The 26694-nt window shown below is 31.9% G+C and overlaps 2 protein-coding genes and 1 long non-coding RNA gene across 4 annotated transcripts; all 3 read right to left on the bottom strand.

The window, feature by feature from the left end:
* LOC137928689 (uncharacterized) lies at nucleotides 1-2254 on the bottom strand. The gene is made up of 4 exons (XR_011108659.1): nucleotides 2168-2254; nucleotides 1344-1362; nucleotides 878-976; nucleotides 1-204 (listed from the first exon to the last, which is right to left on the bottom strand). It is a non-coding gene; the product is annotated as an uncharacterized lncRNA (long non-coding RNA).
* A 2225-nt stretch (nucleotides 2255-4479) lies between these two features.
* Nucleotides 4480-8607, bottom strand: LOC137928976 (uncharacterized). Its single transcript, XM_068771984.1, has 4 exons — nucleotides 7816-8607; nucleotides 7498-7578; nucleotides 6800-6956; nucleotides 4480-4758 (listed from the first exon to the last, which is right to left on the bottom strand). Exons 1-4 carry the CDS (start codon nucleotides 8605-8607, stop codon nucleotides 4592-4594), a joined length of 1197 nt encoding a protein of 398 aa, XP_068628085.1. The 3' UTR covers nucleotides 4480-4591.
* Nucleotides 8608-9711: 1104 nt separating this feature from the next.
* Nucleotides 9712-25478, bottom strand: ovo (transcriptional regulator ovo). 2 transcript variants are annotated; one of them, XM_068771437.1, is made up of 4 exons: nucleotides 25101-25478; nucleotides 12410-14121; nucleotides 11624-12049; nucleotides 9712-11485 (listed from the first exon to the last, which is right to left on the bottom strand). In XM_068771437.1, exons 1-4 carry the CDS (start codon nucleotides 25261-25263, stop codon nucleotides 11300-11302), a joined length of 2487 nt encoding a protein of 828 aa, XP_068627538.1. In that variant the 5' UTR covers nucleotides 25264-25478; the 3' UTR covers nucleotides 9712-11299. The 2 variants fall into 2 exon arrangements, with proteins under 2 accessions (XP_068627538.1, XP_068627539.1); XM_068771438.1 differs by having other exon boundaries at nucleotides 12467-14121.
* Nucleotides 25479-26694: the final 1216 nt, after the last annotated feature.

Raw genomic sequence — 26694 nt, 5'->3', positions numbered from 1 at the left:
AAAAAAAATATGTTGTCTACCGATAAATAAACTGTCATTTTAAACTGTCTTACCCTGAATTTTTATTATTTTTACCTTTTGACTAAACAAAACCATTTGGGTTAGGTCAAAGAAACACTACACTTTCTATAAGCCATTTATTACCGTTATTGTTGTCTTTTCATTTTATCAGCTCTGCTCTATTGTTTATTTAAAAGAAATTACCTGCAACATAAAATTTGTATTACAGTTTACTACGTTGTATTTGAGAAAGAGGAGGATTAACGAAACAAAGAGACCGGTCCGTTACTTTTTCCAACACTATCAGATAAAAGTGTTATTTTCAGCTTTTGGTTAAGATTTGTCTGAAGGATATACTTACAGAGAGATTGGTTATAGTTGTAAAAGCTATGAAGTGGTGAATGTAAAGCTCATATATTGTCAAATAATCTATAGTAAATGCCATCAAAAATCAATGGCTTCAGAAATAAAAAATAAATTAATCATAATATTTTAAAAAGCGTTTTCATAATTTGGATTACTACCTATTAAAATAAGTTATGGCTTACTGTCTGTCCCTGTAGAATGCGTATTGCCAGATGATTAGAAATAGGTGTATTAAAACTTTAAAGCTTTTTGGTGATAAATAAACTATATATATTTACACTATTACACCACTGAGTAATCATCTTGTTTTCCGATAGTGCCACAGTAGCGGACATCAAGTTGAGTCTACTGAATTCATAGATTTAAAGGAACAATATGTAACGTCATTTTGCTTATAAACATGCTTGCTTTTTCTTATCTTAAAAGACATAGGTTAAGAAAGTTAACGCTTGAGGTTTTTCGTCGATAATATACATAGTCCGGGTTTCTGTTTTCTTATTTTGAAACTAACCTTGAAAAAGTTGTTTCATGCCATTTTCGTAACATTCTAGTGCGCCTGGCGTCTTTTTTGGCGTTGGCGGTGCAGGTGAAGGAGTATCTTTTTTTTCAGCTAAAACAGCAAGAATTTTGTAGAAGTCACATAATGATACGTAATTTCTTCAATTTATTCGATCTATGAATATTGCATATGGAGGCTTATTCATAATTCCTATAATACCAATGAAATATATAAAGGTTTATATTACATGTAACGGTGGTTTGGGATATATGTTTTTCGGTGCAAAATTATTCACTTTTAATTAAAATATAATTTATATGAGATAAATAGTTTTGTTTCATTAACAACATAATACACAGATATTTACGCGCATTTTAAAAATATGTAAGCCTAGATGCATATAAAATTTGGAACTTTAGTTAAAGTATTTTTTAACGGTTTTCTTGCATGTGTGATAAATAATTTTAATTATACTTACGATCTCCGGGCATAGCGAACTGAAACAAGTAAATATTTAAATTAAATAACAGATTATTCATTAAAATTCTGTGCAGACGAATAAAGAAGATGTAACATTAAAATTTACTTGGAAATTTTTAAGTATAAAAGTTATGAAACATCATAAGTAATAAAAAATTGGTTTCGTTAAGAAAATCAACGTTTTACTTTACATAACTTAGGTTCATAGTATTCCTATCGAGAGATTTAGTATTGAATAGACGTATAGATGTAAAAAGGAGCTGAAATGCTGCAGCTCATATTGACAAAAAACAGTTCGAAGCGAAATATGTAATTCAATTAAGTTTTATCATAGATAACATAACATCTAGATGTTATGTTATGTATTATATGTATTATATAAGTATACGCTTTGAATTTAACGAAAAACAGAGAAGTTAAAAAATAAGAAAGGTTTTTTAAGGCTTTTCAACCTTTACGGGAAAAAAATCGTCATATCCTTAGAAGTTTATAATTAGGTTTACGTTTATAATATGGTTTAATAAAAATTTAGATCGAGACTCTGGTTGAAAATGTTTTTTTTTAAATCTTGGCAAAAAAGAGACTTATTAAAGATTTGCTGTTTCCTATAAATATTTTCGCTTTACAATTGTATCATAAACCATAGGTTTCTTATTTTAAAAGAATAATGAGGTTTCTAATAGACTAATACGCATTTTGTAAATTTCTTTAAAATAATTTTACTTTTATTTTTATATAATATAAAGGTTATATGGATAATTGCTTACTGCTGGGTGACGATTCTGTTTATCTATTTAGAGAAATTTGATTTAAAAATCTTACCACGCAAGCAAATACCACAAGAATAACGAAAATATAAAGGTAACCCTTCATTATTACTTTTGTAACTCAACTCACTGAATGTTAATGTAGAATACTGAAAAGATTTACTAGTACGTTTTATATATACAGGTTTTCTGGTCGAATATGTGTGTTAATAAAACACCTGAACTAATATGCTATTGCGCACGAAACTTTGTAAATAATAGCGAACTCCGTTCTAACATGTTATGGATTTTTAAATTTTTGTTGGAGTGTTGTTTTTGTCACAATCTTTTTTGTTACGAACATTCTCGATGATGTGTTAGTAAGTAGACTTATTTTTAAATGCAATGCCCTTGAACAATAAATTTATTAAAAAGAATCATTGGAATAATTCGATTTTAAAAGATATATAAACATGCTATCAATGAAAAGTGCATAAAAATTAATAAGAAAATATTAAGTGTACTGAAATTTTACTATTAAATTTATATTTTACACTAGTTATTAGAGCAGTGATCGTCTAGCGTTAGGGGACAGATTCGATTATAGGTCACGGATTTGATTCCCTGAATACAATATTTTATTATTCACATTGTATGTAGTGATGATACGGGATTGCTACAGCTCACAAACAAGTTTCCAGAGGACTGTGGTAGCACCGTCTTCTGCGTATACCGTAATACTTATGGTATTACGGTATACGCAGAAGACGATCGCCAATTCGCTTGTCAAGCGTAGCGATGATTGTTTATCCAACCATGGATATATTTTGGGGAGGCCTATGCCTTGCAGTAAGTGTCTATGGGCTGAAACGAGGAGAAGATGGAATAATATCATAGCCTGGTTATTTATTTGACGGCCCTAGTAAGCTGACTTGGTGTATAATTAAAGATGGAAGCAGCAGTAAATGTTTTTGGTTAATAATCACTTAACAAAAACTAATTCTGTGTTAGTATGATTTATATATAAACTTTTATCTGTACTAAAGCAATTTTGTAATCGATTTTAAAAGTATTTTATTTATTGCTAGAGAATTAAGTTAAAAATGTTTGTCATCATTTTATTTAACACGCTTTCATCATTTTATTTAACTTTAACAAGGGAATAACGTCAATTACATGTAGTCATCGTCACTTCAGAAGGAGGACCGGTTGGAAGAGGCCTGCATCTAGCGTCTTTCGATAAATTCGTCTATCTACATTGTTGGCAGAAGTCTTGTGCTTCGTTTGCCCGACCGTTGTCTCCACTTCAAAACATTTAAGTCACAGCGGTTATCAGTTTTGCGCCTTGTATGGCCTACTCACTGACACTTCAATTTGATAATCCAAAGTGATATCTATAGGTATCCTACACCTTCGTTCATCTACGGTTCTTCTCATATCTGATTTTATACAATTAAAGAATAATTAAATCACAATGTACTGATATATTTTTGTTCTTCTTTATTTACGCGACTTGAGTTCAATGTAACAGATATTTAAGATTCAGGATTTCCGATATTTTATGTTACTTGAAATTACGTACCGTATTTAAGCTTCAAGATATTTATTACATACATTATAACAGCTATTTACGTCCCTTGGTTGCTAGATGCGTTCGTAAACCGTTTTTTTTTAACTTTAAACAATTATAATTTCAGTAGCATTCCGGATTTATCACTCGGTTAACGCATATCTGTTATATTATGAGTAAGGTTTTAATTACAAAATTAAACCATGTATAATTCATTGGATAAATATAATTCGTAACAACAACTGTGCCATATGTTCTTGAAATACATTAATTTACTCTAAATACCTACACCGAGGAACAAATAAACGAATTTTCAACGTTGTGTATATCACCTCGTGCGTGTTATGTAACAGTTAATTTATCTATGAATCATTTAAGACTTTAGCAATTTTAGAGGTTTATATTTATTTCTTATTACAAGGCTAATAATGATAAAGAATTTAGACCTTGTTTAATTTTTAATAAAAATACTCCTCAATTATTGTACTAATTTAACAATAGAAATATTTTTAGAATATTAACTAATATTAACATAAACGTTACACCATTTCTGTTTTGATATTTAAATTATAACTAAACCGAATTTTGCAAATTACCTTTATAAATAAATGAGTGTCCGGCATCGGCGTGCGGGTCGGCAAACGCAGTTTTTTGTATTAAATATCTTTGAAAGATACTGCTGCCATCTTCCGTAAATAGTTTTGCTGTAGCCGTTTCTTTCGGCAACCAAAGGAAAAGTTGGGGACTATTCTATGCGCGAGGGACATCACGGTAAACGACGAGTAATCTATGGAGAAAGCCTATATCCAGTAGTGGAAGTCGTGCGGTTGAAATGTTGACGATAACGCAAATAATTTGAAGAAACGTTGACAAAGGCATTCTATTTTTATTATGTTTGTAGCTAGTTATTCCGAATTTCTTTCTTTGTTTTTATACGAATATTAAAACTTGTAGCTGTACTGTGATGTACACAAAAATGGACGCTGCGGTCCGAAGCACTAGGCTGGTGTTGAAAAAGTACATGCCATAGACTGTGAGCTGTGTTTCACGAATCTCCAACGTGTGTAAAATACTTCCTGTGAGTTTCAAAATATCATCTGAAAAAAAAAATTATTATTAATTATATATTTACTTTACTAATATTTATAATAAGCATTGCATGTCCGTAAATTTATTTATTTTAAGCGTATAATGCAAAAAAATGATTTTATAACAAAAATAATCCCGGTGAACTCTATAATGTTTTAAAAGTAGGATTTTTATTTTAATTTTTTCAATATTTAGCTATATCTTTTTTTAATATATAGTTATAGATACTGATGTATACACGTGTTTATAGATGTAAAAAAGCCGATTTAAAACGTTTAAAACCAAAAGCGGTTTAAAACTCGCCTACTAAAATATAAGAACAGTGTTTTTATACATCATTATCGACAATACGCTGCAGATCCCCTCGACGCCGACGACGCCTTAGATCATCTCGCTTAAATACAGGTTTAAATTAAAGACTTAACAAACATAATTATTTTATAGCTTGGGCACTTGTTTACAACTTTATAACCTATTTGTAGTAGTATCTTATTAAATGTGACGTTATCAGAGCGAAGGGACCTTGTTGTCGCTAATACAATGTGTATTGAAAAGTACATGATTCAATGGAGAATCACGTGTAGAATTCGAAAATACTGACATCTCAAAATCGACAATAAAGTCCTTTTACCCTGATAACGTCACAAGGTAGGTAGGCAGGCCAGTTACAGTCTGTCAAGAAAGTCATGAAAGGAAATAAAGTGTTGCCATATTTAATTTTAGGACAGAAATGTCAGTCAGTTTTACAAAGATAGTGGCGCCTCATAAATTTTCATGACTTTCTTGACTGTATGATCATCATGTTGTCGAGTGGACTGTGTAAGATTAGCCAGTTTTTTATTACTTTCAAGAAAAAGTCGGGTACCTAGTAATTTAATTTTATAACAGCTCATTACATTTTAGTTATTTAGTAATGTTTGGCATATTTGGTACGAGTACCTTTATATTGAATCCAAATTTGTACATTTTTTTACAATACTGGCAACACTGACATGTCCGCACGCAACACGCTATGTATGTGTGTGTGTGGTGTGGAGTAGGCGAGCTGGCAACGTTGGATCTTGAAGTCTCTCCGCGTGAGAAGTGCAAGTGTGTGAGTTTGGTTTTAAACCGAATGAAACTGATTGATAAATCTTTTCAAAATAACCAATATAGTTAACTAGGTAATAGTTTTTCAACTTAGCTAGGTAATATCTACGCTTGGAATAGATAATGTGTTTATATTTAAGAAAAACATAGTCGTCAACACTAAACGTTAAAAATCGAAAAAAATGGGTTTTTTCGGTTTTAAACGGTTTTTTTCGTTTTAAACTGATTGGTTTAATTCGTTTTAAACCGGCCTTACATCTATACACGTGTTTCACCCTTCCACGGGGCCGATTTCGGTCTAACATATCCTGAGGATGCCCCGTGGAGGGGTGAAACACGTGTTGAGTAGATTAACGGTGGTAATTGTGTTTCGCATTGTTACCGCATTTGTTTACCGCACGCGCATTTATCAGCGGGCTAGCGGGCGGTGCACTTCATTGCACGACTACCGCTGTATAGCGGAAGTAGCTAAATGTTAGTCCCTTTCTTAGTTAGGATGGACTTTCTAGAGGAAACGCCTGAATCTATTAGACTTTACTTTTCATTACGAAATAACATAGGTAGTAATTGTTAATTACGTAGAAGTAAGTGAAACGACCATCACAAAACAATTTTCGGTACTTTCCCATTAGCCGCCCAAAAGCGAAAAATCGTTCCCAATATGCATAAAGGAAAAGCCAATGCTTATTTGATATTTGTACAGTGAAATAACCTAAAATTAATTAGTTTCGATAAATTATTAAGGCAATCAAATTTTGGGTAAGTGAGATTAAGTGCAGGCTCCTAGCTAAGACTATTATGTGTCTTGGCAATAAAATGTGGTTGCTAAAATGCGAGGGGCATCAGATTTTTTACTTTAGAGGAAAAAGTTTATACTATTATAATTATATCAAGGTTATAACAGATATTTTTTGATAGTTGTAATATACCAGTATAATCAAAATATATCGATATTCGTACCACTGCTACTCGGTTTTAACTGAACATACGTGCATAACAGTTTAGTTTTGTCTATTTGACGACAAAATAAATCGATTTGTTGGCTGACGAAAGATTCATACATCCATCCAAGAATGATCCAGCTAATTACACACACCAATCGCAAGGCACTAAAATCCTGAAATTATAAAAATACTTTTAATTTCTTACATATATACGAGAGACAACAGTCAGGCGAATTGTCGAGTCGAACTGGCGGTGGGCGCTTGGGCCCTAAGGACCTAACTAAGGAGACGAGGTCTCTACTTCAGACCGACTTGCTCAGTATACTATGTCCACTCATAACATGGACGGATGACCTTGCCTTAGAAACACAATATTTAGGTGCGGCCTATTCCTACATCTATATCACTGCACATTCTGCGGCTGATATGATTTTGATGATTATATGTGTATTTAAAAAAAAACCGCTCCTATTGAAATCTATGGGGAGACCAATGTGCTACAGTGTTCGGCCTTTAGTTGGAATGATGATGTTAATGATAGGCATTATTTGATATATATTTTGAACGTTTGTGACAAGTTAGTATTTTGCCAAATGGCTTTATAGTTTTTAAATGCCTTAAAATTTTCCTTCTTTCTATGCAGTGACAGTTAACTTGTTGGCATTAATAGAATCACCGAGTTTTGAATGGTCAAATATAAAAAAATGTACTAACCTTATAACCGTTTTTAAGATCAATAATGGCGGGAACACCTAAAAAGTTGCCGATTATAACGGAACTCATACCCATAAATATCTGCAATGAATTAAATCAATTTATTATCATAGTTTGCGTAAGTGGTAGTCACTATCTGGGTTTCGGTGTGCGGCGGAGGTAGTTACAGTGCTCTCAAATATCTCCTGTGCGTTTTGTGAATCGCCGTTCTCCTTCCTCCTCTTCTATGTTTACGATATATAGGCGGTGGCAAGCAATTCGCGTACACTACAACAGACTACATAAAAGTTAACTTAATAATGTAAATAAATAACGTACCGTAAATCGAAAACATTTTTCTACTTGACGAAGTAATTTGAAAATCATTTTAAATGCCTCCACATACTCTTCAGTAGCCGCAAAACTATGAAAAGTGACTAAATCGTCAAATTCTTCTCTCCACAGTATTCCGTTAAAGAGAAATTGCTTTGGAAAAACTTCAGCGCTAAGGCCAGTTCTCTTGATGATTGCTACGTTCAGGTAATGGACTCTCAACGCAAGAAAAACGTAAAATGTCAGTAAAAAACAGTAATCATTGAAAATTAAAAACAGGAGCGTAAAGTAAATTGTACCGACCACATAAACAACGAATGTTGTTTCATAGGCAAGTAACACCAATATACCTATTATTGTTTGATATACGGTAATGATCATCGTAAAAAAAGCGTATGTTTTATAAACAACTTCTCTCATAAATTTAGTTTCATTACCGCCTAAAATTGTGTCAATTTTTATGCAATGCTTAAGAAGTATTAAACCAGAATTTCTATTTGGTCCAGCTATGTTTATAAGTACACAAGTCTGAAGCACGGCAAATAAGATAACGGTTCCTACTTCGGAGAGTATTAAGTAGTCCGCTTTTACATAAGTGATATAAAGCACATATACTGCCGAAGAATTGCATAAAAGTGCTGTGATGAAACATCGTAATACACTTGTGGATGCTTTTTTGCGTACAAGTTCTCCATTTTTTGTCGCGAATCTGAGGTAACCAGCGAACTTGAATATCCACACGAGTTTACTTTCTAATTTTCTGGAGTATTCTTCAACAAGAGGCGAATTAGGTACCATCGTCATAAATCAATCTGAACTAAATGATAGATACCAAAAAACGTCAAATATCGATGTCGTGTATTATTTATTCGTAACAATTACCATTCCAAATTATTAAGTCACCAGAGAATTAAAATCAATTTATTTTGTTATCAATTTGGATAATTTGTTTTTAATTCACCAAAACTTAATGGTTAATCATTCAATCTAAGTTAATCAAAGTAAAAGGCTCGTAAATAATCAACTAACGTCGATTATATACTAGTATTGACTTATTTTACATAACCATTTATATACTATAATAAAAGTTACTACTAATACTAATGTAAACTAGAATGATCCTCGCGGATTTGATAACAAACTTTCCATGGTTTTCTATAGCATGAACGAATAAAATATTTCTAAAGAATGCCTGTTAGGATGATTAGGATTTATGAGGGTCTTTTCCCAAATAGGTGACATAATTCGAATTCTGATTTAAGTCTGAACTAAGAAAGGTTACGTCTTCGTGCTGGATACAATAAATATTTCGTTTTTCACTAAAGTTTTACGTGCTTCAGGCTTTTATGTGGTGTTAATTTCATTAAATAGTTTAATGGAATGATGAACGAACTTTTTTATTATTTTTAAATTTGACAAGACGATAACTCCAACTGCATATTTTTGGAGTCCACTTCATAAATATTTAAAATTAACGAAATTCGGAAAAGTGTATATTTTATTTTCATCAAACATTGGAGATTCGAATTTAGATAATATTTTTTAATCAAGTATTCAGTATTCAAAAATTGTTATTATTGTGTTATTTATGATTCGACAAGGAAATTTTGAAATGTGATGTTTGAGAAGAAATAAGAATAACCGAGAAAAAGTAATAATCTAACCAACAAGACAGACATGATAGTTATTGTTCTTAAACACCATAAAAGCTAAAAAACAAAACCTCCTTGTTTTCAAGTAAGCCAGAAAAGAAATGCCTATTGGACGCAATAATAGAGTACATTAACCAGCTTCTTTGAAGGTTTGATTTAGATATAGGATAATTTAAGAAAAGGAATTTCATGAATAAAGCCTTTTTTTTCTTACTTTATAATAAAACAATAGAGTAATGTTTAATCATGATATATTGCTTATCAGTATAGAGTAACAAAGTGTTTGTGTCTAAAAATATGTACCTTAACTTTGAAAACTGTATGAAAATGCTAGTAAATGCGACTGACAAGTATTTAGTTATGTTCGAGACACGGCGCTACATTATTTAATAATCAATAAACCAATTTTCAGACATATGAGTTCATATCCAATTGTACAAAATACATTAACAATTCATTAATTTTTAGAATCTCGTAACACTAATTAGGTACTACTAACAAACGTAGACAAATTTACTTCTTCAATTTTTACTACTATTTACTAAATTTAGACATATATACAGTATAATATAATTCATCCACAAGCTTCGCTGTGAAAGCGCAAATGTACCAAAAATTGAGCATCTTAATTTTCTTAAATATTTAATTTCGCGGAAGCGCTTCACCTTCAATCTCGTTTAAGAATAATATTTTAACAATCAATTCATCATTAAATAACTTAATTACACGAGTAATTCTCACACGCACTCACAGCACAAACTGTAACCGATCAATTACATAATTTAAATAATATAAATACTTCTAAAAATGCATTTAAACTTGGTACGACATTTAGTGAACCTGTCAAGGCGATCACCGTCTTTTTAATTACATCATATTAAGTACCAACAAAGAACAAACATAACATTAAGTACATAACACATAAAAATTGTGACATTATTTGTGTTAATATATTGAGAGACAATTAGAATCTAGTATCACTAAATCGAGGAAAGAGATTCCTTAATGTGGAGTTAATTTTTCATCAAGCCTAAAGGAAATGCCTGATGCAGTTAGCTTATGAACCGGACAAGAAGTGTCATCCGATTCATATCTGCTTCATTTCAAGTCAGCGATTACTTGCCCTTAGCACCATTCTGTTAACATCCAACGCAGTCTAACACTGATTTAAAATGAAGCTAACTCTAATGTTTTTAATAACTTGAAATTAATCTAATGTCTTAAACTATCAATATGTCTACATTAAAAGCTACACTTAGAGATAATCCCGTACCATCACCAAAGATTGCACATAATACCCGATACTTTGATTTTTTAATTGCAGTCATGCCTGAGGCTGCGATTCCACCCAAGCGAGGCTATGTATATAGAATGATTCTATTGGTTCTCAACAAATCCCCTCGCTTAGCACATCTCTAGTGGAAACGTAGCCTAATGATAAGGCCACTTAGATTTTTCGTTGACTGATAAAAAAAGGTATTTTTTGAGAACTTCAAAAAATTTGAGTTCCACAAATCAATTCAAATTGTTACAAATGCGGAATGTTTATATTTAGTTTGGAAGACAATTTTAATAATTTACATAACTAAAAGTAGTTTTGTGCAAGTTGATTTTATTAAGCACTGGGAATTTTTTAGCCCTTTGTTTATTTTTTAAAGTGGTTCACATTAGAACGGACGGAATAAATTCGTTTTAATCAATGCGTAATACCGTTTATTGTCTCATATCCAAATGATTGGAATAAACATTTAATAAATTATTAAGTACCTAGAGACGTTAAAATAAAAATCGTGAGATTTTTTTTGTGTATTATTCTTCATACATATGTTGTTAAACAATCAATTGTGGACTGGCATTGGTAGCTGTCCTAGTAGTTGATTGGCGAATGATGCATTTGTAAATTTAAAATGTCGTTTGTCGTAAAACTTTAGTAAGGCAGGAGAATAAGGATGTTGTTTTTTCAGGTGCATGTAATGTTCTTCTGGTTCTGAAGTAGTGTGGCCGCATTCCTCGCATACGTACATCTGTAAATAGAATAATTAAATTGATTATCGTCGTGTGTGGAGTTTTATAAGGTAACTGTAGACATAATGAGTAAAAAGTTTTAAAGAAATTTATTCGTGGCTGCTTATATTTTGAACAGTAAAGTGTAAAGTAATTACCTTAGTCCTTCTTTCCTTGTATGCATACGTATGTTGTACGCCGTGTACTTTTAAACAATGAGATTCCAGCGAACACCTTTGTGTGAATGATTTTTCACAGAGGTTGCATTTGTAAGGACGAACACCTGTGTGTGTTCTGGTGTGTCGTTTGAGATCGAATGTGTCATTGAATCCCTTGCCGCAGAAAGTGCAGAGGTATCTCTTCACATCCGAGTGGCATTTCATATGACGGTTCAAGAGCCTCTGTAAGCTGAAGTTCTTCGAGCAAACCCTGCATATAAACTTTGTAGGATCGTCTTCGCTTACTAAAACTTGTTTATTTTTCTCTTCTTCTCTTTGTCTGGCATTAGCTTCGGTAGCTAGAGGATTTTTAACACCGTGGCCACCATTAATAAATTCGAGTGGGAGCTCTGCCGGTAAACCCAACTGTAACAATACAAACACAATTTTATTTATTGTTCTTATAAGAATCAAATAATATAAATATTAAAAATGAAATGAAATGAAATAACTTGATAAAGCTGAGCTTAATCAATTATTTAAGTAAATATAAGTAAGGTATAATGTTATAGTATTGATTGTAAACGATATATTTTAATAGATAATAGTACACATGTTAAATAGTAAAAATCGCAATAGGTACAAGCATAGGTTGACTAAGGCTCAGCGTTATAGAGTAACGGTTGTTTTTAACTTAAACTTCAATGTCATTAACGTAACTCAAAATAAAAAGATGACATTGAAAATAAAAGTAAAAGCTTCGCCTTAAAATCAATGAATGCTTACCCTTTGTTGCAAGATTTGAATTTTGCTATCGGCGACAGAGCCTTTCTTGAGACTTACAGCAGCTGCAGGACTGAATGATGAATTTTCGATGTGACTGTTCCCGTCCAAGGAGTTGTTGCCGCCCGGTGATGGTAGCGACGCTCCCGTTGGTGAGTCAAGTTCCAAAGAGTGACTAGCGAAGGGGAAACCAGGAGAAAGTATCTGTTGCCTTTGTTGAAGTTGGACATGGATCTGAAGTTGTTGCATTTGACCTTCATTATGTTGTAGTAGTGCTGGATTTAAATTTATTAGTAGGTCCGAGCGTTCTTTAGCAAAGTTATAGGAAGAATTTTGTTCTTGGCTCGCAAATGCTAAGTAGTTTGCTTTTTCATAATATTGTCTACTTACATGTTCAGCCAGTGACTCAATATCTACTGGATTGTGCACGGAGTCTGGTGTTATCGATGATGTTTCTCTTATTTCAGAGTCAGTAATAGATTCAACATGGTGGTTTAATAAATTTGCAAAATCTTCGGTGGAATCCGATAAATTACCTAAAATTCCTTCGTTAGACCCAGTGAATGATAAAGTAGTTGAAAATTGTATATTATCTATTACATCTTCACCCATATCTACAACCATGGAAACATCAAAATTACTTCCGTAATTACCAATTGCGCCTAAATTTTCTAGTTTATTTTCATAGTCAATTTCTTCGTCTTTTAAAGCCAGGCCATAATGAGCATTTTGCATTAATGAATATTGTTTACCCTGTTCGGGGAAGTTAGTAGCATTTTCATTATTTTCACATTCCATATTAAATCCATTCATCATATTGAACTCGTTTGAGAAATTGCTGTTGGCGTTAAACGAATTTTGACCACTTTTAGTTGATGGTCCTAGAGTTTCGTAAAACGGGGGAAGGCTGCCGGTTGGCGGACTATTGGGTCCATAGTTAGATCTGCCATCGCGGCCATTGCCACCACTTCCCGATCCTCCTCCAAGCGCTCCGCCTCCACCTGAACTAGGAGCTGTGCTTCCCGCACCAGAACTAAAGTTTCCTGATCCTCCGCTATTTTGTGAGTTAGAATTAGTTCCGCTACCACCAGTTGACCTTCCATGTCCGGCGGCGGCACTAATAATTCCTGGCAATTTGTTACCTGGACAATTACGCAGAACCAATACAGGTCTAGCCAAGATACCGTTAGCAATTTTGGAACTGCTAGTTCTTCTCTGCTCTCTGATCTTTTTTTCGGTTTCCTCATCTTCGGTTTCACCACGTTTCTTTGCAATAGCGTAATCAATTGGCTGGTCCTGTTCAGGTTCGGGGGTAGGCAATGTTGGTGGCAGAGTAACATCTGATAACTCTTTCTTACCATCTCGAAATTGTGACTGTGACGGTGTTCTTTGAATGACTGATACTTTTTGGCATGTTACGTTATTATCGATTCCTGGAGATGGTACAGCCTCTGGAGATGGAGAATTTCGAGATGGTAAAACCAGCGGCTCACTTTCTACTAGATCTTTCTCTTCTTTAATGAGAGGTTTGTCGTCAGTTTTCTTTTCTTCTACTGGCAAATATTGTTTTCTTTCGGCTTGCGTAAGAACGTGCCCTCTGTGACTACCATATGGTATATCTCCACCAAGTATAGATGATATAAATCTTCGTGGCTCTTTTGTGCGACGTTCTTGTGTCAGTCTTGATCCATTGCTTTCTCCGAATACATCTCGATCTGCAAAACACAAGTTCTAAATTAATTTAAGAAGCGCGTAGTTCGCAGCATAATTTTTAAAACAACCTATCAAAGGTCTTTTGATTTAAAAAAGAAACAATGTCTAATAGTAATTTTTGTCGTATATGTTTATAACGTATTCTTACTGCGTCAAAGCCATAAGGCCTCGCTGACGTCACTGGTATGTGCCTTCATAACGGTAATACTCGCCTCCGCGTACACATCTTATGTATTATTTTATGTATGTGTGCGTGTCACATTATTATAATTGACGCGTCGGAATACTCGGTAATAATCTCGGCCTAAATCTGCGAACCAATGACGCAGCAAGGTTTAGTCTTAAGTACTTCCTCTCTTTTTTAGTATAATAATATTATAAAAGTTTTTAATGTACGAATTAATTTCAGTTTGCAAAAGATTTTAGATTTATGAAAAAATTAGCCAAAAATAGTAATACGAATAGAATATAACATAATTATTAGATATAGCAAAACATGCGTAGGTAGCAAGTGAAAGTCCCAAGGTTGATCCAAACGAGTTCTTTTGCCCTTTCTCGGCTTTTGTTAGGGACCCAAGGACGAAGCTTGCATTGTTGAGAACTGTTTTTTATACCGAGTTTGTAATTGTATGCGCCTACCCAGCCAGGCATGGCAGTAAATGATCAAATTTGGGAATTTTTCGACCGTACTGTACCAAATCCTTATTGTAAGGATACAAACATCATTTGGGGATGTTTACAATTTTTATAGCGGTATTTAAAATTACTGGTATTTTTATTTGTACACGTTGTATGTAAAACCTTCTTAATAGTTTCTCAGAATTGTCCTCTAGACGTCTTCTGACGTAATTGGTAGAAGTTTTGTTAGTGCGCAAATGTTTGGACGATTAACGTGTACACGTGAAATTTATAAAAACGAATTTATTAAATAAATTTGATAAATGATATATTTATTTATACCTAAAATAATTGGAAAAAAATTGGAAATTTGTGATTTTTTACATTAAAGTAATGCTTTAAATTTAATCATCTATTACTACTGGACGATTTGCATAATTATTTCTATAAATTTTTTCTTTAAATTAAAGAATAAATTTTTACTCTAACTATTTGATAATTGTATTACTCTGTACTTGGTACATAAAAGAAGTCCTATTATCATCTATGGATTCTTTTGATGATTAGATTAGTTTTGAAATGTAATAACTTTTAAATATATCATATGAAATATGTACTGCAACGGATCTTAATAAAAATTAAAAAGTATCTCAAAATAAATTAAAAGACAAAGCTAAGTGGATAAATAACGACCGGTGTTGGAAAAAAAGAAAATACCCGACATTTTATTGCTAATAGCTCACGAATTTAAAATTAAGTATATCTCTGATATGGTTGACTTGAATACTACCCGACCCGCCTTTTGCGGAAAGATACAAACGATAACACTAATTACTCGTTAGAGATATGTCGTGTAGCCGAACGAAGCTTAAATAACATGTAAGAATAAAATCGAGTTTTAACGTAAATAAGTCTATTATATTAATTCTAATAGTATAGTATCTTCATCTATCACCTATCGTTTTAGTTCATATAATATAGTTTGTTTACTGTATTATGCATTTACTAGATATTTTGTACCGTAAACCTTTACTGAATTATCGATGCTGATGTGATGTTTGGCAGACGTATACATTGCTCTACTCTGTGAGGATGAATCGTGTCTTCCTATATTATTTAATCTAAAAACAACTAGTACATTGCTCTATTTTTTGATTTTATTGTTGTGAATAACAATGTTACTTAACTTATCGAAATTTTCAAATAATGTTAGTGATATTGTATGTTATGTATAAAGTTATCTCGAGTTCTACAAGCATCATTAGCAGTATTATCTTTATTGAAAATAGTTCCTTCTTAGACTTGAAACGGAGATTTAACAGGTTTGAACTATCTCCTACAATATGACATGCGATAATATAATCAGGAGAAAAAAATGTTGTGAAAAAAATATTAATAGCTAAGTCATTTGCAGAATAACATTCTAATTATTCATTTCTTAATTACTAATATATAGAATTTGAAATCAAAATCTGTAAGGCAACTGTATGATTCAGCTTTATTTAGGCTTTTGTAGCCTAAATAAGATAAGGGAGCAATTTTACCTGTTACTGTTTTAGAAGTAATAAAATTTAAAAACTTTATTCCCTCCATACTGTCGTATTAAATTGATACAATATGTTTAGTCGTTTCGTGGCGCCTGACATTAAGAAACCAGACTAGAAATACCAAAATAAAATATTCATTATCTGACTGCTTCATGGGTAGGTAAAAAATAAAATTTAAGTAGATTTATGATTTTAAAAGTCATAAATGTAACAATTTTTGATTTTATACGTAAGAAGTTTTGAATTACTGTATAATAATCAAAAACATGCACCATTTAATAAAGAATTTTTATGTTAGTTCATTATAAAGTCGTTTTGCAATTGCAAAGTTAAAAGCCATTGTCATTAATGTTATAATTATATAAATTGTAAAAGTAACTCGAAATGATTATCACTTAAATTACCATACTGACGTACCTAACACACCAACATCAAAGTCATTGTTAACAAGGTCTATTTAAATAGTGCGATTTTATTCTAAAACGGTAAGTCAAGGCCCCGTAATTACCATGTCCATATCTATTCAGTTAGTCTTTGTTTCCTGTTCAGGAACAGTATATGCAACCTTGAAATGGAACGTTAACAACTTGGCCACAAGCTTACATCACTTTTTGGCAATAATTAGCTACTTACTCTAATAACCGTTACAACATCGGGGGACTTAAAAGAAAACAAATAGGAGATTCGCTTACTATAAAAAATTACATAATAGGTTAATGATTATTTCGTCATAATTTTAATTGAGAATAATTTACAAGATTATACGGTTATCAACTGTAAAAAATAAAAACTATTGTTTTATTTTTAATGTTGTATATACATAACCTACATTTTAAAGAGCTAAAATTTAAATATTTTGACTAATTTATTACAAGAAAATAATTCTATTAACGGTTAAAAAGCGTTAGAGTATTTCAACCTATTCCTATAAATACAAATTGATTCATTATGTGTCTCAGGTAAAAATATTATAATGAGTATTTATGTACAAAAATACCAGACCAACATACTTAGTATGAACTTAGCAACTGTATAGTAGAAACATTGCGACCGCGGAGCGACTATATTGTCCTTGTGAGCGGGGTTATCGGACGCTGTTAACATTTAACGCATTAAATAAAACGTAAGACAGCTATGAAGAACCGCTTCGGACACAGAGCACATTAAATTCCGTTGAAGTTCTTTATAGACATAAATACCGATAGTACATGGTATATCGGGAGCGAACGCTAGCCGCGGCCAAGGATCGGTTGAAAGGTCGTTCAGAAGGACACTTTTTGTTCTGAATTATTTATTTCTCGTACGCCCCGCCCGCATATGGGTGTTCGTACCATGTGAATATTGAACGTTTTAATGTTGGGTTCATATTTTAAACGACTAAATAATTTCATAGCATTATTTTACTATGTGGAATAAATCTTAGAGAAAATTGTAGTGTAGCCAGTATTTTAGGTTATTTTTTTTCATTGACCAAATCATCGTGAATAATACATATTTTAAATTTACAGATAAACACAGATACGAAGGTCAAGGTTAAATAATATTTTATTTTACGTAACTGTAAAATTGAAAAATATCTTTCTTTCAACGTATCATTTTTATTAGAAGTTTTCCTAGCAACTTCTAATAATGTAATTGCTGTCTTCCGGATATTACTCGATTCTGTTTGTGCGTTGCAAAAAACATCGATTTTAATATTTCGTCTCTAAACGAACGGCTACAAAAACTTTGAACACTTTGATCGGAGCGTGAATCACAACCAGATTTGGCCAGGGTTAATGACCCAAATATGTTTAGCGAAGTGTTCAAGGCTATAGTCGACTAATTTTTTTAGCCAACAGAGAAAAAATCTTATACCTATCCGTGACGGCGATTATTCGGTTTGTTTTCAAACTGCGTCTCCGGTTTGACGACATATAGACTGAACACCGTGGTGGTCTCATAAATTTGTTACCGTTATTTTAATTTAACTTATACTACCTTGCTACTTATTGTAAAAACGTTTTACTTTTTATTAATAAAAATAGATTAAATTAAACAGGAGGCTTCAATACTTGATCTTAATATTATTTTTAACAGACATTTGGTTATTAGCCTAGTAAGAACTAGTTTTTTTTTTAAAAGCCTTTTCAATGATTCCGTTAAAATAAAAATCATTATATACAATGGTCACTTACCAAGAATATACACGGAATACGATATCCGTTATCCTTTTCTTTTATTAGTTCAAAAAATCTACTTTATTTCGATATTCATTCTCATTAATTTAAATGTAATACTCAAAAGAATATGGCATTTAGCTGATTACGATCCCTAAAAGCCTCTATTCCATTTTAGAGGGTCACTTAATCTCAACGTTTTGTTGTGTCTGTTAATGCTTTTTGATAAAAATAAAAGGGTTCTTCCTAATAACGGATTATAACGGATATCACGATGGTACATTTATTATATAAAAATTGATTACTTTTTATTTACTTATAAAGTTTGATTGGTTATATGTGGTATGTATGGTACACCTATTTTATAATCTGTTTAAAATACGCAGGGACAGATACTAAATATTATTTTATTTTAATATAGAATAATCTGAATTTTTCGAATGCCTTCTTTCTATATTGTCATAATATCACTTATTGTTTCTGAAATCATTAATTTTTGTATACTGTACTTTTAAAGCTTTTTTTATTTATAAGCAATTACCCTGTAAGAGTAAATCTAATAAAATAATGCTAATTTTTTATTTAAAAAAAATTGTAACATGATTTAGTAAATTATCTTTACATCGATTTTTAGTTTACTATGTTAAATAATCGTAAAGGAAATCAGTCACGTGGAGCCATGCGTGCAAACAATTTTGTCATGCATTTAACTATTCGCGACGAATTTAAATACTATAAAATCGTGTTCGTTGCAACTAACGAATTTTTTTTGACACGTGTAAGAAACTTGCGCTAATGGGGTATGGGTAATGAATGGCAATATAAGTATATTTTACTCACGCCGTTTACGCATGCCATGTTTAATTTAATTAAGCACAGGACTATTGTTCATTAAAAAATTTAGTTTGGGATTTGATCGATTTCAATTTATGTTGAAGATAAACATATTGATTTAAGTCTTAATTTTAAAGCAATCGTTGCTTACAGTTTAACCGGAGTTTATTCTTAATCCTTATTAAGCTAAACCTACGAAACGTTGTGGTTGGAGAAGAGTCCTTTTAGCTCAAACCTATAGAACCTGTTTACCAGAAGATGACCTGCTCTTTTATTACTAAACTTGTTTATACCCGTATAAGTGATGATGTACGTGACCTGATTATATTTTTATTTCTAATGTTTCAAATTACAGTATAAACAATGAAAAATACTTCAACTTTTTATGACAATTTTTTTTAATATTGTATACAATTTTGTTGTAAATTGGTTACAAAAACTTTTAAAACGAATATACCTGGTTAAACAATCGCAGGGATTAATACGGTCATTTCTAAGAATTTTAAAAGTGTGTTTCCTGTTTTCTATACACAATGTATTCCATTCGCCTTTTTAAAACAGGATTAAAAAGATAAGGCTTTACAGAGAAGTACAAACTGAAATTCTGTTGTTTTCATTATATGGAAATAATTACACATAAATAGTTATTTTTTCATTAAAACTAAATTAATTTTTCGCAATAAAAGTTTAATATGTATACTGTAACGAAAATGGAAAGATAATTCGTTATTAAAATTAATTACAGCACGTATACTATTAATAAAAATCTAAATTAAAATACCATTGAATTTATCTCCTACATGGCATGCACATGATAACCCAGTATACATATAGTTAGTAAAAACTAATTTAAATACGCGTAAATAAATGTTTATTTAAAACAGCGACAGATGTATATACTAAAATTGGCGTTTGTTATTAAAACAGGCTGGACCCGCATTCACTTCCAGTGTTGTTTGCAAAACCGGTGTTTGACGCGGACATTTTTATCGGGACATGTGCCGATGGGAGCATTCCTAGAAACAAATGCCTGCACGTCACGTGTATCGCATCTTTTTCAACTTCGGGCAAAAAATTAATGGCAAGTCTAATGAGTTTAGCAATATCAGATGTGATCTCTCTCTCTCTCCACTTCACTTCGGAATTTTTTTCATCAACTAAATCCAAATTAAAAGTAAGTAGAGTATTTCTTAAAATATTATTTGAAATGTATTGTAAAATATTGTTTTAGTACAGATAATTAAACAATTATATTGACTAGAGAATTAGCGGTAATAAAGTGCATTGTTAGAGATAAAATCTTTCTGAGAACAGTTTTGCAGTACCATTATGAATGCAATCGGAGTATTTTTTATGATCATTGAAAAAGCAAAACCTTAAAAGGTAGCTGAAACACAATGGACGAAGGACACAATGGCGTTGCCGGCTACATGGTAAAATGTGTTTTTCGTTTTGTACAAAAAGTTTGTACGTGGCAATGCTCGATAAGTTTACTGCTTGATACCAAAATACAGTTTCTTAAAAATAACTAACTATTGTTGACCTTCAAAACTAAAAGTCAATTTTATTTTTTACAGTGCTATTTTTCATTATTTCCCTATTTTATAAAACAATTAGCGTTTATAAATAACCTAGACTAATTAAGGCCCGGACTGTGTTCGCATACAATTGGCAAACATACATATTCAAATTTATATAACTAATACGAAACTTGGGTAAACGTTATGTTTACGAATGCTTTCTTGCTTATGCTACAACACATTAATTGCTGGTGAAAATTAATTTTATTTATGCATCCACGACCCTTTTACACCATATATTGATACGCAAGATATTCTGATGATAATTATTAAGTTTGATACTTTAATACGTAGCTCGGTATAATACAAAAAAACTGCCCAAGATCAAGCATACGCTTGTGTTATTGAAATTTAAAATACGTGTAAGTGTTCCTCAACGAATCGTTTTAAATATATAATAATAAGTCTGTAATAAATTTTTCGTACAAAACATTACACATTTTTCTATACGTTGCGTGTCTTAACAATGGAATCATTCCAAATGTAACTATTTTTAAACTTAATATGACAAATTTTATATACATATTTTAATGCCCGTGTAAGAAATAACAATATTACGTCAGCTACTTGTCATTTATCAACTTGTTAGTATAATTTATATTCTTATGAACTGATACATACAATATCATACAAAATTACTTACAGTTTTAAACATAAATGTTCATCTAACTTTTATACGTAGAATAAAACAATAAATATTATGTGAACTATGGGATATATATTAATAATTGATAATCCTTTCTTAATTTGGTATGCTCCTTATATGTTCTTACTGTGTAAGTTCTGGTAGAGAAAATTTTTATTTTACTAACACCCGCCACGTAATAGCAACTGACCTAGTCGAGATTCGGCATTCTCGGGCGTCTTTGAGACAAAATGATAAATTCATTCTAAGCCAGCACGAGCTAACCCAAACCGAGTCAAGCAGTAAGTCCCTCACGGGTGCCTTTGCGCCAGGTAGCTCCAATGAGCGACCGCTCTAGCGAATTAAGACCTTGGCGGCCTTCCTAGTCGGTAATGAAAATAATATGTAGCGAATCTAAAAAGAAATTCTCGAGTGCTCTATCTAAAACGCACTTTGTGTTCTTCCTTCATAACTCTACGGAATTCGTAAATGCGAATACCTCCCAGTTTCGTTATAATTTGAGAATATTCCACGCCCATAATTATTTAAGACTATTTTCTTTAACATACTGTTTCTTTAGATTTGTTACTTATTAAAATATGCCCTAATATTTCGGTGTAGAAAACATAACTTTGTAAGTTTGTGTAAATACGATTTCAGCATTTTTAAAAATGTTAAATAATGTTTTTAAATACCAATAATATGTATTTCAAATTGTAATAAATTTTTACGTAATAACTCCTTATTGCAATTATTAATTATGAAGTGTATAAAAAGTTTCCTCATTATTTACATTAAGTTATGAAAGAGATTGCTTTGTTATAACAGAGCTTCATTAGAAAAACCTTTAAGAAAAATATTTCAATAATTTCTTCGAATCCATGTAGGTAGTCACATTATAACTTATAATGAATAATTGCGTAATTAACTAAGTGATATAACGGCAAAAGGTAATTACGGTACTTAAGTAATATATTTTTTTAAATAACTGCAATTCTTTTTTTAATTTAACTCATATAGAAATATATTAGCAGGTTTATTTTCCTTAGAGTGAATCATAAGTTCACTTGTATTTTTTCACTAAGTTTTTGTGACAAGATGCTTTCAAGAGCTTTACGAGTCAAGCAAGTTTGAACAGGACGGGGTCACTTGCCATCCTATGCATTGACATATTATCAAGCATCATGGAGTTTGTAAATGTTCCCCAAAAAAGTGAAAAGCGCAAAGAGGTGATATTGAGTTGCCTCCAGGAAGTCCAGTTTGTCGCCTCGTGATTTTCTTTATCAAGACTTCTTAAAAGCATAGTATGTTTTATCCTAAAACAAAACACTGAAGTAAATATTTAAGAAGAAATGGCAACGGTTCAGATCTTCGGTGTCATTTGGAAGAATTATTCCGAAGAACAGCAGCGCGTCTTGACGACGTAATGTTCAAAAATGTAATAACATTTCATCCCTTCGTTTAAATAAAATATTAATTCCTCAAAACACAAAGTATATTTTGTAAATTATTTTCGAAAGTATACTTCATTTTGGCTTACGCTAGATTACAATTTAATACGTTAACTTTGTTTTTCATTAAATATTTCATTATTTTACATTTGCCGTCTTAAGTGTCGTCTAAAGTAAAATTATCCATAGTTACTCTCATACTAAATCATTTCTAAGTAGCTTTACATAGCCTATGTAATCATAGGAGTCTCAATATTGAAAATTAGTGATACTAAAAATCACTGAAAGTGTTAACAAATATACTACAATTAATAATGAATAAATCGGGGTAAGATACGCGTTGAAATCTTTTGTTCGGATATTGATACGTCTACAATTAGGCAATTATATTTTATCAATTTAAAGTTTATTAATTTACATAAAAAAATCTGTTCAAAATTCTATGACATTTATGTTGTATTGAAAACTTAGTTAAAGTCATAATTACAATAAAAGTTTATCTTTTTAATCATCTATGAATTCATTATTACGCAGATTTTATAGTTCAAATGGAAGGTTCTAGTGCACTTCTGCAAATCATTTTACCCCTTTTCTATACAGGTGGTAATTCACCTGTAGCTATCTAATAAACGTTTTCGCCCCAAACATTAAAAAAATGCGCGATAACGTACTATATGCGGGCAGTTTACTCCTTGTAACGGTAAATTAGATTCTTTTTAATTTTCCTAAAAAACTTCTACTAATATTATTAGCTTATAAACATATTTAATTTTTTCGTAATATTATATTTTTTTAAATTAATACTATATTAAATATGTCCGATATTTTTTTACGAGCTAGCTGAACCAGTATATTTATTTTGAAATATTGAGATTTATGTTGCCGATTTGGACTTTGTACGTAATACGCATACAACAGCTAAGTCAATTAGTTTAAAATGACAATTGAGATCGCGGTGACTAACCTAAATACAAAGCGAGTAGCAATGGCTGCCGGAAACAGAGCCATTGTGCCGCAATCATTGACACCTCACTGCCTACATCATCCGGTCAATTCCTGTCTCGTGCTATGACTCTCAACTTGACCGTATATGTACGCCCCCATAAAATGACCGTTCTATCGACCGTTCGCTATCGATCTCAACGTTTCTTAAATCTTCCGTGTTTGTGTTGTTGATGTACATATGAATCCCTGGTGCAAATATGCTACTGATCTTCGATAAACGTGCTGTTTAATTATAAAACAATTTTATTATTATAACGTGAACATATTTTATAATATGCAAACTCAATAAATTTACGTATTCAAAAATAGTTCATATCATAAATCACATGTTCAAGTTTTAGTATACCGATGAGAGCAAACATTCGATGGAATCACGCAAAAACTCAACAGTTATTTCAATGATTCACACTTTGTAACCACCCGCGACCGTTAAAATCTCCGGTGACGAATCTTAATCAAATCATTCCTTATTCACAATGTCTCTTGAAATATCACTAATAATATGATGCATTATTGAAACATTATTTCAACACAGGCTATCGAAGAAACAATTTTTCTATTTTACTTCTTCCGAATAAAACCAAATAGCAACAAAAGTACTGTTATAAGTATTTAGACAATATACTATTAATACATATAAAATACTTTCAAATCATAAAGAGAAGTATCCCTATTTCATAAAACTTACGTTTTATTTTGGATTCGGTAACAAATGACGAAAAAGTTAAGGATCACGCCACTCCCACATGATCTCAGGTAGATTTTTGTCGTATGGTACGGAGACGCCGAGAACTGGATTCTGGGCAAGTGCGAGATCCTTTTTTTTGGCAGACAAGTGGCCGTTATGAAGGAAGTGATAAATGAAACGTTATATTTAAACCAAAGGATACGCTACAGTAAACATAGTGCGCCTTGTATTAGAAGTATAGAAATATAACATAAATCATAATAATTTTTTATTTTGTTTTTTTAATTGTAGATACAAAAATAATATAGAAAGTACAAAATATTATTTTCAAGGTAACAACTGGAAACTATACGGAAATGTGTATGATATATGAGCCATCTTCGAAAGAACGACGCAGTTCATTAAGATGAAAAGATGACAGAGACGATGAATGGAACGATTGCATCCTCATTACTGATGTACTGTGAAACTTACCAATGCATTCCTTATCCTTCTTGGACAACAGAGCAATAGGTCCGTCGTCGAGAGGCGAGCCGGGGCAGAGCGTGTCAGCTTTACTAGCGAGCAACTCCTGCCCCTCCTGCAGCCCCAGTTGCTGCTCATGGAGGCGCTTCTTTATCAAAAATATCTTCGGCATGTTTACGCTCTACGTAGCACTGCACTCAATCCTTGTTATATTATAAGTCTAAAATATTCACCCCGTCCAAGCACGGTCAACACAAGTTTGCATCATAACACTGCACGGTTAGTTTCCTCGCGTGGCTGTTTGTTTGTTGCGTAGCAGCTAGCGGCACATGCGATACCGTTGGCCGCTGCGAAAGGACTGAGAGCTAGTACGTGTGCGGTTCTCGCGACACCGTTGCCCGGACAGGTCCGCCCGCGCCCGCGCTGCTCCGGCGCGGCCCGCCCCTTGCGCCTGCGCCGGCCGTCACAATCCGCCGCCTTCCACACAAATACAGATTCCAGTAAAAGTGCTCGACCATAGACCTTCTTCCCGTCATCATTTCAACAATACCGCTTTTGTTTAATTCTATGAACCCAATACAGTTGTAACAACTATATACTCTTTACAAATAAACAATATCTCTTGTCTAAAGACATATTCATATTATTCTTAAGTTAAAACTTAAGAATTGACACGTGTTAATTACATATATTTCAATAAAATAGGCTTCTTAATTATTATGAATTTTTATATTCTGATGTATACAATAAAGAGTATATATATATATATATACAATTACAAAACAAACTTTAACTTTGTAAAGCAATCGCCAAACGACTCACAGATTTATGGTTTTGAAATGCAGTTCAAAATAATGTGATGAAATAAAATTATTACGATTAAATGAGTATTTCATAGAGAACTCTTCTATATATTAATATATAATACATAAATACTTTTGTTGTTACTAATAATAATTACAAAAGCCTAAATGTAGTGAGTCTGTTTTAAAATTTAAAACAATTTTATTATAACTTGCTCTATTTGAATTTTGATGTCGGCATGTATTCAATAGGCAAAGTGAAATCTACGATGGATACTTTATAACTACCCCGACTGTTACAAAGAAACTATTTTCAAAATAACTCAATAAGTTTTACTGTTTCTCTATTGTCAATTTTTTTTGTAATCTATTTCTTTTTGTTCAAAATATGATGTACCGACGATTGCCTGAACCGGCGTCTTTGAAATACAAATTATTGTTTTTATAAGGGTATATAGGTTTTTATGATGGTACCAGTTCTACTCAGCGGCTTCTCTACTCTCTTCAATATTTAAAAATTACATATGCAGGGATTTTATGTCGAAATATAAATATTTGTACCTATTAATAGACTGGAACAACTTTCGGTACCTAATACGAAATAAATATTATAATGAACACCGTCATACTGGAGCTTAACTTTTTTAAAAGACCTTTGGGCGTGTTTTGAATGTGTCTCTAAATGGTCATAACGCTTAACGTAAGGTCTCAATATTCTGTCTTTATGGAATATTATTTTCGTTTAAAGTCAAAAGTATATTTATATTAATATGAAAATTCTGGAAGCTACTAAAGCATAC

This window comes from Battus philenor, unplaced genomic scaffold, assembly GCF_028537555.1.
Source record: "Battus philenor isolate CCGP_79_NKW_IND1 unplaced genomic scaffold, ilBatPhil1.0.hap1 SCAF_4, whole genome shotgun sequence".
In the NCBI taxonomy this organism is placed as follows: Eukaryota; Metazoa; Arthropoda; class Insecta; order Lepidoptera; family Papilionidae; genus Battus; species Battus philenor.
This window is presented reverse-complemented; position numbering and strand designations above follow the sequence as displayed.